The sequence below is a fragment of the Anticarsia gemmatalis genome, chromosome 23 (assembly GCF_050436995.1).
Source record: "Anticarsia gemmatalis isolate Benzon Research Colony breed Stoneville strain chromosome 23, ilAntGemm2 primary, whole genome shotgun sequence".
Taxonomy (NCBI): domain Eukaryota; kingdom Metazoa; phylum Arthropoda; class Insecta; order Lepidoptera; family Erebidae; genus Anticarsia; species Anticarsia gemmatalis.
Window position 1 is genome coordinate 8,823,546 of NC_134767.1, and position 13,305 is coordinate 8,836,850.

At 32.5% G+C, this 13,305-nt stretch overlaps 2 protein-coding genes across 2 annotated transcripts in view; one reads left to right on the forward strand and one right to left on the reverse strand.

The window, feature by feature from the left end:
• Window positions 1-13,305, forward strand: part of nolo (ADAMTS-like no long nerve cord) — a 219,752-nt gene that overhangs the window by 13,256 nt on the left and 193,191 nt on the right. The window lies entirely within an intron of this gene.
• On the reverse strand, window positions 4,180-12,679 carry LOC142983008 (uncharacterized). The gene is made up of 3 exons (XM_076129769.1): window positions 12,589-12,679; window positions 7,104-8,568; window positions 4,180-4,536 (listed from the first exon to the last, which is right to left on the reverse strand). The coding sequence occupies exons 1-3, from the start codon at window positions 12,650-12,652 to the stop codon at window positions 4,443-4,445; spliced, it is 1,623 nt and encodes a 540-aa protein (XP_075985884.1). The 5' UTR covers window positions 12,653-12,679; the 3' UTR covers window positions 4,180-4,442.

Here is a 13,305-nt window from a genome sequence, read left to right on the forward strand (position 1 = left end):
AATGCTTTTTTAAGTGAACCCTACAAAGTTAAAGGAGGTTTTTTGTACTAAATGTAATGTAAGGATATTATAGCTCTTTCGATGATTGTTTTATGTAAAATAGTTGTGTTTTATATTCGTTTTAATTGGTAGTGGTATAAAGTTTTTTTGTCGGTGTTTTGTCGTAATGTTTCGTCGGAATTGGGTCAGCAGTTAAGTGATAAAGGTATGTACTTTATTGTTTATGAGTTTACGCCTGTATTCCATTGCAGTGGTGTATAAATTGTTTTGCCTACAATAATTTTGAATTCAGTGAAAAACATTTTACAATGAGGCTTTTCAGTTTTACAATTGGTCAAGGTAGATTATTTCGTTTGTAATATTCTGTTCTTTTTTATTTCATTTTGTTTTCGCTTAGTTATTGGACGTAATAATGATCAAGGTTTTAGCATTTACCAATCATGTATAAGATTATATCTCACAAAGATTTGTGTGTATCAGAAGGCTCTTTTTTATTCTTGGTAAAGACTCTAGCAGTGAAATAGTTCAAGATTACTTATTTATTCGTAAGATTTTGCGTCGTACGACAAATTGTCGCTTTTATGATGCTTACTTTGAAAGGAGTAAATAACGTTATATCAGAACTACTATGAGATAGCAAGCGAAATCTTATAAAACTTCACGAAGCAATATAACACAAGTACATAATAATATTCAAAGTAACAAATAACCTTCAAACGACATAACATATCACACGAGAAAGTGACAAAAGCCACCGAAAATTCTATTTCGACACACGTCGCTACTTCGGGGAAGAAAGGGCGTAAAAGCCAAAATAGCAACTTTACAGGGGAGCGAAAAAACGATTTTTTTTTTTAATTTTGGAAAATAACTTTTTTTCCAATAGAGTTAAATTCGAATGAATTGGTGATATTTACTTGCATTTAAGTGCTCTTTAATATCAAGAAGCTTAATTTTAAGTAGACCTTATGGTTTAGAAGATAGGATGGATTTACGACCCAAAATTTTAATAAAAATGGCTTTTACACCGTCTATAAATACGTACTATAGGACGTAAATCCACAAATATCTATAATGCTAACATACATCGTGTCGTATAAACCATCTTTAGACAGTGAAAAGGTCGTAATGACTGCACCACTTATAACAATTATCGTGAGTAAACCTACAATTATTATAATTTTGTAAGATTTAATGTGGTGAATATTGAAATTAAGGTGCATAGAAGCTCAAAATAATAGCATAATAATTATTATTATCTGATTTATCATAGTTCTATATTACAAAATTTATTATAACGAATTAGGTTACCTACCTGTTAAGTTAAATGCACACGATTCATGAATAGGGAAACAAAAGAAAAGATTTAATTGAATTGAACTTTGATTATTTTCATTAATTTAAATTTTAAGTTAACTGTGATAAATAATTACTATCATCTAATAAAAAGTAAGAAAACGAAACAAAAAACAGAAAAGGAAATAGAAAAAAGAGAAGATTACTAATTATTGTCAATTTGATTTGATTTATGAATGAATAAAACTGATTTGCATCTTAACTAAATTTATTTATTTAATACACCAATACCTACCTAGTAGAATAAATTACAAACATACCATTATTTTATACTATTTTATCAATTTTAGTTAATTTATCCGTAATAAATATTGTATTTACGACCAAATATTCTTTCATACTATGGTGATACGCCCTTATTAATTTGAAATAATTAAATAATGTCATATACGTCAATGTTTTATAATAAAAATGGTTTTGGTGAGAAAAAAATCATGGGGGTAAAAGCCATTTTTTCGGGAATATTGAAATTTTAAATATACAGATCGATAGAGCGTCGAAAACTAAACAAAGTTGCATTATTAACTCATTTTGGCCAAAAGTGGCTTTTACGCCCTTTCTTCCCCGAAGTAGCGACGTATCAGAAGCAATAAAGTAAAATCATCGTATAAACGGGATCTCTTCGCTTCCAATAAACCAATATCTTACGTAATAAGAACGTCATACAAACGTCAAAAAACGTCCCGCCAATTTCGCGATCTGACAGCCAACGTCACTTTGACAGCTGTCAGTCTGACAGCCCGTCAACTGTCACTTCGTCAATATCATAGATAATTTATCTTGTGAACATAAACCATCAATTCTCTCCCCTTTCGCATTGCTATTTGTGTTGTTATATTTTCATGATATTTTTTTCCTTGAATGTGTCGACAATGGGAGATGTTTTATGTGGCATTTGTCTGTTTTCTATTTTACGCAATATCTTTTGTGTGCACGTGAGAATTTGGATTTGTTGTGAATTATTGTATTGCTATTTATGTTGACAAATACTATTTCTTTTCATGGTTACACTTGAGCCTGAATTGCTTATTAAGAAGTATAAGGTATATAGTCATATAAAAAACACATTTGTATGGCTGCGAAATGACTGAAAACAGTAAGAAACTGGTTTATACTTGGGTAGAGTGACTAGTAAGAAGTCGGTTCGATTCCTTGCCTTAAGATTTTTTATGCACGAATTTTGTTCGTTTTTATTTTCTAAGCTCTAGATTTAAGATCGAATGACGAATGACTAAACTTCTTGCAAGTTAAATATTTTCATATATAATAACTAATGTAACTACAACTTAACTTAAATGTAAACTAATTTCAAACAAAAACCGAACTACAAATCAGGTCCTCATTAAAACATTCCTCTAATTCAATTATTATTCAAGACACAATCTTTTACAAAAAATACCCCTTTTTTGAACTGAAGCAGTTCCTTAAAAATACATTAGTCACTCCCAATTAACTCAAAGGAGTGAGATAAACCCTAATTTTGAATTAATCAACAAAAAAAGTCTATAAATCAATCGCCCCCACATGTTGTCTATGGCTTCCATCGACAATAAAAAACTTTTTGTCCAATGTTTCGAACGAAAAAGTTTATAATTTACGACCATAAAGTTGTGTTGCGCAGTTAATCATGATGTGTTATGATTGTTATTAGGTTCGGTGTTCGGTTGAATGAAGTTTTTTTGTAGAAGTATGAGTTCTTTTGTAATGTACAATTATTGTTTTATTTTGATTATTGACTGATTTTGAAGGAATAGTACAGTACCTCGATTCTCTACAGGTCGGTTGGTATCATGACAGGTCAGTTGTCGGGAGTCGATAGTAGGTAGTAGAGAATTGAGCTGCTGATCAAATCAAATTCAATCAAATTACTAAGATCTTACGTTGCAGTGACTTTTACAAACACACATACAAATTTCAATCAAACCTGGTATTACTCAAAAAATCTGTAGCATATGGGAATTGAACCTAGTCATATAATTGTAAGAGCTCCGAAAGGATCTACTTTTGTTTATTTTTTAACCCTTTGCTGTCCCATTGCTGGGCATGGGTCTCCTCCCATAAAATGCATGTAAAATAAATAAAGCAGAAACCACAGTCTTATATTTTAATCAAATTATGCAATATTTACAAAATGTTATAACATAAACGATTTTTTTACAAACACACATACAATATCACACATAACATCACGCCTGTTCCAATTGAGAGTAGGCAGAGTTCACAAAAACAAACCAAAATTACATTGACACATGTTTCTATCTCGCTCGCACTAATTATTGACCCATAAACAGAATGAGACAGACGGATATAATAAGGCGACGAATAAAAAAGATTTTACTAATAGTAAAGAACTAAAACCTTACTACTATTAAAAAGCTATCCAGATATTGTAAATGAAAAATCCCTAGAGTATTTTAAAAATACCAATTTCTGACAAGTACTTAATTTCAAATACTCAATACAAATGTATCACAATATAACTTGCACATCTCTGAAAGTAAAGCAGCCCAAAAAAACAGTCAAATTGAAAACCTCCTCCTTTTTTTAAGTCGGTTAATAGCACTCAAAAGTGTCGTTGTCATGACAACGGGAAAACAAGCAATCTCCAGATTCATCACACTACCAGAAAATTAAAAGAACCATCTTATTTCGTAAAGTGGAGCGACTAATTTTAAATCAAAATGTGGCCAGTGTCTTTATTCCTCAAGAACTGCTTACTTCATGTAAATTTTAAATACAAAACCAGTTCAAAGTACCAATAGTAGAAAATAGCTACTAGTAAATAAAAAAACAAATCTAAATATATAAATCAAAGGTGACTGACTGACATAGTGATCTATCAACGCACAGCCCAAACCACTAGACGGATCGGGCTGAAATTTGGCATGCAGGTAGATGTTATGACGTAAGCATCCGCTGAAAAAGGATTTTGTTCAATTCTACCTCCAAGGGGATAAAACGGGGAATGAAAGTTTGTATGAAAAAGTCCTAAGTCACAAACCGCGCGGACGAAGCTGCGGGCAAAAGCTAGTTAATACAATAAATTAGTATGTACATCTTAGAACTAGGTATATTTAAAGTGTCCATTATGATGATATTCTTTGTGGGCAGCACTCGGGGAACGGTTGGCTCATATTGCCATATCTGAAGAATCCGGGAATTGAATCGTCTGAGTGACATCTGTGAACAAAAAAGAAGAACTATAAATTACAAGTAATTACTTTTCATGCAAGACTTTCGGTAGAATAAAGATAATGACAAAAAAATAAGCGTCTAATATTTTTATGTAACGTACCTGGGTCAAATATGGCCGGCTGAAAAATATGACCACATTCTATTATTCCAAACCTTAACGGCATGTTACACTTCAACTGACATTAGGCGACTAGCAGTATGTGGCCATATTTTTCAGTTGACCGTATTGACACAGGTACTTTATTAGATGTACACAAAAATTGTTGACATAATCAGTATGAGCAGGTGATTATAGCGCAATTCTCTACCACTATCGACTAATGGCAATTGGCTAGCTATCGAGAAATTTTGTTTGAAAATCTGAATAACGCCTCTAGCGGGCGCTGTAAAAACTATTTTTGAAGTATATTTTAAATGTCAAGCTCGATACTCGATACTAACTATAGAGAATCGCGCTACAGGTGTAAAAAAGTGTTGAAGTATACAAACAATAGCTGAAACCAGAGTCAAATCTTGAAAAGTTCATGTGTGCCAGTTTACGTCTTGTGAAAAATGACATTTTAAGAGAGTCTGATTAATACCCGTGCTTAATACCTATGTGTTTTTTTTTTCAAATAGTTTAAAATTTGACAGAAAGTGAAAAAGAACACGTTTAATGAGAAATTGTGTCTAGGAGAGACCAGTCCCAAATAAATACTAAATAATCTAACCTGATCTAGGATAACGTGACTTCGTGTGGCAGCTTAAAAATAGAAAAACACAAATAAAATATACGCTTTATACTTCTTTAGCGGTAATAACCGATTGGTTTAAGTTGCGCCTCCCACGCAAGTGGAAAAAGATTCGTACCCGCGGCAACACACCAATGACTTTTCGTAATTATGTATAAGAAATAAGTATCACTTATTCCAACGGTGAAGGAAAACAACGTGATGCAACCTTGCATGCCTGAGAGTTCTTTAGAACAGTTTTTGAAGTTATGCAAAGTCCTCAACCCGCACTTGGCCAGCGTGGTGGATTCAAGGCCTAACCTCTCCCTCATTACGGGAGGAGACCCTTGCAGAGCAATGGAACTTTAATGGTTTAAATTTATTATTTATTTACTATTCTTCTTTTCAAAGGTCTATACTATAAAAAGTTTCTATCATTTAATACCTAGTTATTGCGTTTGGCAACAAAATAAACTTAAACTAACTAACATAAAAGTAAAATCGGATACAGCGAAATAACGACTGCTATATTCCAACTGAGGTGAACTGTCCAATTGTTGGCACAGCACCAATTTCCGACCCCAGACAATAAAAGTAACATTGTTGAAATGAAATTTCAAGTAATTTAATGAGACAATTTAATTTAAATATAATAGTTTTTTGGCACACCGCCGTGCCGATGGCAGTGAAATGTTTAAGTGTTTAAAATTGAACTGAAGTTTTAATGATGCGGTTGAAAAATATTTCCAAAATCTGCGTTCAAGTGCAATTTTGCGGTGTAAATTAAAAGCAACATTTTAACGGAAGATCTTTTAACAGCACGTAGATTTTTTTACTACTAGCAGCTTGTATATTTTTCATATAAGTGCCGTTTCCAACCTAAGATTCTTATTCTCTGTTTGACATTAGACTTAATTAATGAAGATTTTTTTTGACTTTGATTTAGATTCGAAAAAAAACATAGTCTTTATTTTATATACACCAAACTGGTTATTATACTTTTCTCACACAATTACTTTACTCTCTCTCTCTCTCTTTTTCAAGCTATTTAGTCTTCTTGATCTTTCTCTACTATTAAATCACAACAAACAAAAATACAATTCTCAAAACTCCACAAAAATAACTTTCTTTAAAAAGTTTCCAACAACTGGTAAGATCCACCCGTCTGTATAATTGACAAATACTCCTAAGCCTCGGGAAGTATGTAAGAGCAAAGATAAATCTCTAACCCCTTTTGATAAAACGCACCACCGGCGAAGGGCTGTTTTAACAAGGGACGGAATGTGTGACAATATTTTTTTAAGTAATTTGTCAAGTTTTGAAACTCAGGTGTCGGTTTTTTTTGTTTGAAGAATGCGTTTTTTTGTTTTGGTTTGAGTTTTTTTTATTGAGTAGTGTTAGTATGGATTATAATTAGTGTGGTTCGTTAAGCTTATTATGTTTTTTCAGGTAGACTTTTAGATGTCTTGACAAATGCATTGTATGCATTTACTAGGGTGCTTAGATTTTGTCTGTTTCAATCAAAGTCTGTTAGCGAAAAGGATAAAACCCTTATCTCTATCCTCATTTGCGCGACGTAAATTATTAAGGAAACAAAATCATTTTATCTACAAAGTAATAAATTCAACAATAATTAGTAGTTTTAATAGACAAAAATACATGGTTAGCGGTTAAATCAATGAAAATTTAACCGACTTCAAAAAATATTCTCAATTACTGTATTTATTTAAATGTATTTTGCCGTATTATTTATTAATAAATACATTGCCATCATACTCATACTTATACTTTCTTTCAATTTATTTTAATATTATTATTTAAACAACAATAAAATATACTCACGTAGTTCTTTCAACATAGACTTCAAACAGTTCTGGTCCAGTATCTTCCTTCGGCTCCACCTCTCTTTTACTTCTCTTATGTTCATCCAATTTAAACAGCTTTCCTACTCTTTCTAATTTCACTTTCTTCCTTAAAGGATAAGGTTTTAAAAACTTCGCTCTTTCAGCAAAATTTGCTCGCACTTCTTCCAAGATCTGTCTTGAAATCTGTTCCGTTTGCCAGTCGTGCTTAAACTTACTTTCGACCTTCTGATCTTTTTTAGCAATATTTTTCTCAGGTTTTGGTGCAGGACCTAATTCTTCGAAATTCTCCAAATCTGGATTCATTAAAACAGCTACAGGAGCCTTTTTCTTTTCTTTCTTTTTCTCCGGTTTGTATCTATCTAGTTTATTTTTATTACTGTAAGTGTTTTCTGGGAAGGTCCAGTTGTAGTTATGTGTTATATAAGAGAATGGGTACGGCAGTAATACAGATGGTTTTATCTCACTGCGGTACATTGGTGAATCGGTCTTCACTTCAGGCACTTTTGATAGAGCTAATGTAAGTATGACTGGTAGTACTGCTGTCGTGTGTTTTGAAGGAGGTTTAGTAGTCACGGGGTAAATGAACTTTGGTGCTCCAGCTTGATGATAATAAGAAGCCATTCTTTGGAAATCTGATATAGGGTAGTAATAAGGTAGTTTACGAAAATCTTTAGTTGTTAACGCGCCTCTGAAATACGTATTTAAAGTTTTAGGAGCGTTTGTAGATGTACGTGGAGTAGTCGTAGGTTTTGTAGGTCTAGGTGTTGTCTTTTTGACAATTTCGGATCCTAGAGCGTTTTGATCTGGTCTTAGATTCACATCAAATGGTTTGGGTTTGCCGTAAGCTACAGGGTCGTACCAGTAAGACACGCCGTGCTTTCTCCAATAGCCTTTGGTCGTATCTATTTTGCTTTTCTCTTTAGGAATATCAACTTGACCTTTCCTCATATCATTAATAGTTTCATGAATCAAAGTATCTGCATTAGATTTGTCTATATCTTTATAAATATCCTGTGCTAGTCTGTAAATTTCTAGAATCGCATCCAAATCACTTCTTTTCACAGCATGAAGTAGTGTTGATATTGTTTTTATTTCAAAATCAGTTAGATACCGATCACTGTCTTTCTTTTCAACTGGTTTTAGCACCGTCGCTTCTTGAGTAGAATTGAATATATTGAAATCCATTAATTGATTTATATTCCTCAATATCTCGTTTTCTACAGTTCTTTCTGTTGTCACTGTTTTTTTGGTTACATTTTGTTTGGCAGGATCTATTTGTACGGTGATATTTGGTACATATATTTGTCTTAATGGTGCATATTCTGTTTCTGTGAGGTTTTTTCTTCGGAGTCTGCAATGATAGTTGCCGCAGAATGAGCTGGACGGCCATGTTGTGTTGACTGCGTGCAGTTTGCCTGTGTCCGGGTCACGGCAGAAGAAACCTGGAAGTAATAAAAGCCTTTGTTTAATGGATAAGTAGTCGTTTAATAATGTATATATTATCGGGTTAGCTTAAGAGTTTTTTCATAACTTTTAAACTTTTGCGTTGCGAGCTTATTATATAATAGAAAACGGGAATAAATGCGAACAGCCAGTCAGCCTGCGATCACAGCCAGCATCACATATGCAAAAACGTCAGGCATTCTAATTTAAAATGCTTGTTTACGTTATTTTCCGTATTGTATTATATTAAAAAGAGTTTTAATTAGGTGGGTGATTGGTTTTATATTTCTTTCTGACTAGAATTTGTAATTATCTTTAGCCGAAATTGTTGAAGTTAACAAATATGATTTTGGATAACGGACTGTATGAGGCAGATATTTTTATGATATTACTACAAAAAAGGCTGTATTTTATAAAACATATCGCCTCCATTACTTAAATAACTTCATTAATAAAATCTTCACCATTTAAGAAAAAGCTACCATAATACTTATAAAAGTTACGAAATGTGTTTAGGAAATGACCTCAGCCATAATGAGAGGAACTGTTTATCAAACGTGAATTATTGGTGATTTGAGTCGTAATTGCGTTGTTGCAAGACATAATGACTTGATAAATTGTAGCCCTGTTTTAGTTTGTTTATATTAAATGTATAATGACATCGTGATGTGGTATATTTTCGAAATTTTAAGGAGCGACAGTGACGCTATATGTTGTGTCTTATCGAGGGGTAGGTAAAGACAATAAAAATAATAGAAACAATTTCTGGAAAATCTGGCCAATTAATTATAATGTGGGTGAAAACGTTTATGGTAGGTAGTATCTATGATTTTTGAGTCACAGCGACTTTTAAAAACATACACACGACTGACAAATTACAACCAAGTACAAAACATTTATTCGTCGATCTTATAAAGATGTCAAAATCGAACCCAAAACCCTCACAGTCTCGTTACCAAAACCTTAACTTTTGCGCTACAAACATCAGCATTATATGCACGGAGAATAAATTTTCAGCAGTGTTAGTTACACAGGTAGCAATAAAATAATTATGTGTCACACAAACCCATATTATTAGTTCCTATAAAACAACAAACGGTCAACTTCTAAACAGTTTGATCTTATTTCATCGGTGACGTCTCGTTGTGTAAATATTATTATAGAACAACTCATACTCTATTGTTTCAATGTTAGTTGATAAGATACGTCATCGAGAGGAACTGGCTTCCTAGGCAGTTCCTCCTTAGTGAATTGTTTCAGAAGACAAATATTGGACCTTAATAAGTTGACAGGGTTAGAAAAAATGAGAATTTTAACAGTCATTGAATCAGAAGAATATTGTATTTTTTGTAGTCAATAAAGGTGAATTCTTTAAACGATATTTAAATCAGGAAGTGGAGGATTAGGAATATTTATTTGCTCTGTTTTTTGCAACATAACATGCAATGCTGTGACGTCATAATGACTTTTCAACTCTTAACTAAATGAATATGGCTTTTATTTTAAACAGTAAGTAAGACAGGCAGTAAAATTTGCTCATGTATCATTGACTATCATATTTATCAGGACTTGGCACATATGAGTAAATAGTTTGATTTTGAGTTTGAAGATAACAATTCAATATATGTTTATCAAATGTTAAAGCCGTCTAAAAAGGCGTCTGTTTTCTTCTTCGGCTTCTGAGGCTATAGTCTTCCAAAACACAATATACAAAAAAGAAGTTTTAATAGTAACATAAATGATAAAAGTCACACTACTTCACTTCCTAAGTTATGTGTTAGAAATAACCAACAGCACTAAAGCAAGTGAAACAAAACAAACCGAGGAAATCTACATTCCTATGTCTCATAACATTATAAAGAATGTGTAGTGTATCCACTGTCACGTATTTATTTCTAACTAACGTAGCTCGCGACTTTGTTCGCATGTTTGAAACATTTTGTAAGTCATCTTTGACCCTTAATCTTGAACTATCTTTCCTACGAATTTATATTATAGTATTAAAGAACAAATATATAGGACGCTTATGGCGTAACAGTAGGCTTAGATATCATCTAACACTGCGCTTTGGGGGTTGCGAGGGTTCAAGAGTTCAAGAAAAAAAAATCTGTTAATAGTAAAGTTATTTTGATCTGGTTATTTATATTTTTTCAAAATTATTGTAGAACAAATTACTCTCAAATTGTTTAACCTTCTAGCTTAACGACTGTTGTCTTAAATTGACAAACGGAACCGTCTTTTTAGATACTTTCGTTTCATACTTCTTTTATTATTTTTGACAACTTACAGTATCATCACACGTGTCAAACATAACACTGTCCAATGACAAAAATTATAACAAAAACTAGGGCTACGGGTAGAAGTTAAAATTGTTAGTGCCAAAACAATTTTGATTACACAGATGAAAAAGTTTTCCTTAAGGATCAAACCCAAAAACGCAGTACAACATGTCAATCGAATCAAATGTAGCCACATAAACCACCAATAACAATTCAATGATATTAGATTGACATACCAAATCACATGAATGTAAAGAATGCGTGTATATATTCACTCGCATACATCTATTATTACTTAGTCAGCATTGCATTGATATTATTTATACACTAGCTGACCCGTGCAACATCGCTTGCGTCACATAAGAGAGAACAGGTCATAATTTTCCCCATTTTTGTAACATTTTACTGGTACTCTGCTCCTATAGGTCGTAGCGTGATGTTATATAGCCTTTCTCAATAAATAGGCTATCTAACATTGAAATATTTTTTCAATTCGCACCAGTAGTTCCTGAGATTACCGCGTTCAAACAAACAAACTCTACAGTTTTATAATATTGGTATACATTGTACATTACTTCATTAATACGGTTTATGCTGATTATAATAAATTATGTGGATTAACGTCGAGTTCAAAGTTCATTTTAATAACGTAATATGTTTAATAATATTTGTAATATGTTGGTGTTACAGCTGGTTGCATTCTCGGTTAGTGGGTTAAGCAACCTATATAGCGGTCATATAATGGATTGGCGGCCATATTCGATGTGTTTTTAACGAGTATTCGTATTCTGGAAGATATGTTGTTTGCAGCATTAGTAATTGTTATAGAGATAACGGTTGTTAAGCATGTTTAAGTCTTGAGGTGGTTTTAATAACTATGATACTAGGAAGGAGAAGAAAAAATAGGGGTTTTAGAATACAAATATATATATTTCTAGAATACTAAAAGCTGATTTTGTCACTTTAAGAGTGTAATTTTATCTACCGGATATGGTGAAATTAAAACATGAATTAGTACGACGAACATCAAAATTATATTAATTAGTACGTATAATATATTATGTTCTTGTTTAAAATTTTTTGAATAAATCACAGAGATCAATACATTTTTACATTTTTTGTTACAATAAGTGGATATGAAAAATTATTTCAATATTAATTATTGTGTGCATATTTAACTGGTGTATTTATTAATTGCAAAAGCGGTCATATTTCAATAATATCGACAAACGAAACGTGTTATTGTATATAAAACAGTGCATTCTGCAATTCTACGTATACAAATAGTTAAGAATACATCATCATAATCATAATTCAAACCAAACACTACTATTTTGTTTATACTTTAAAAAAATAGCCCAATAATTTATAATTTATTATTGGAAGTGATAATTATGAAAATGTATTTAGTCGTTTTTGAGAAAGTGTTAAACAAACAGATAAATAAGCAGAATGACTCATTCTACCTATACTAATATTAAAAAACTGTAGAGTTTGTTTGTTTGTCTGGTTGAACTCAGAAACTACTGGAGCAAATTAAAAAATATATATTTCTGTTCTATAGCCTATTTATTGAGAAAGGCTAAAAGGGCTAAGGCTATATAAAATTACGCTACGCTCATTAGCAAAGTAGCAACGGAAAAATGTTACAAAAACGGCAAAAATTATGACCCGTTGTCTCTTATGTGACGCAAGCGAAATTACGCGGGTCAGATATTTTATATATTATTTGAGAAATACCTCTTCCAGTGATAGCTCCGGCTGCACACACGCAAACAAACACAATCACACACACGGCTCTCATAGTGAATAGATACGGACAGTTCGCACGCAGGACGCGCAATGCGATATGTTTGAGCGAATCACTTGTTATGATTTGAAGACGTCCGCCAGCCGGTGTGGTGCTCAAAGTTTTCTTCTACTTTCTTTTTATTTAATTTCCTTTTTGTGATAATTAAGACTGATAATTGTCTATATTGAAACTAAAATCCAGCTTTGACTTTCGTAATATTAAATTGTACTCAAGATATTGTCAAGGCTCGCTAATACTAGTTCTTAATTCGTAAAAAAGAAGTTGTTCAAGTCACCCGAAAAGCCTTAGACATACATCTAAGACTGTTATCCTAATTGACAACAACCAGAATTGACTTTTGACGTGCACTCCGAAGCACGGAGATGCAAAGTTCAAATATTTATATGCAGTCACCCTTCTATGAAATAACAGTGCCAAGGGTTGCTAAGCCCACAGATCGTTTGTCGACCGGTGGTTCATTTCTATTAATAAAAAGATTCGTTTATAAATTACTTTATGAACTCAGCGATTTAACTTACATCATTCAAATGTTTTCAAAGGTTCAAAGTTTCTAATAAAAACTCTAAATCTACAAATAACATCGGTACCAATAACCGAGGGTCGCACAAGGAGCGCTCCTAGGTCCGGTAAAGTTCTAACAAAGG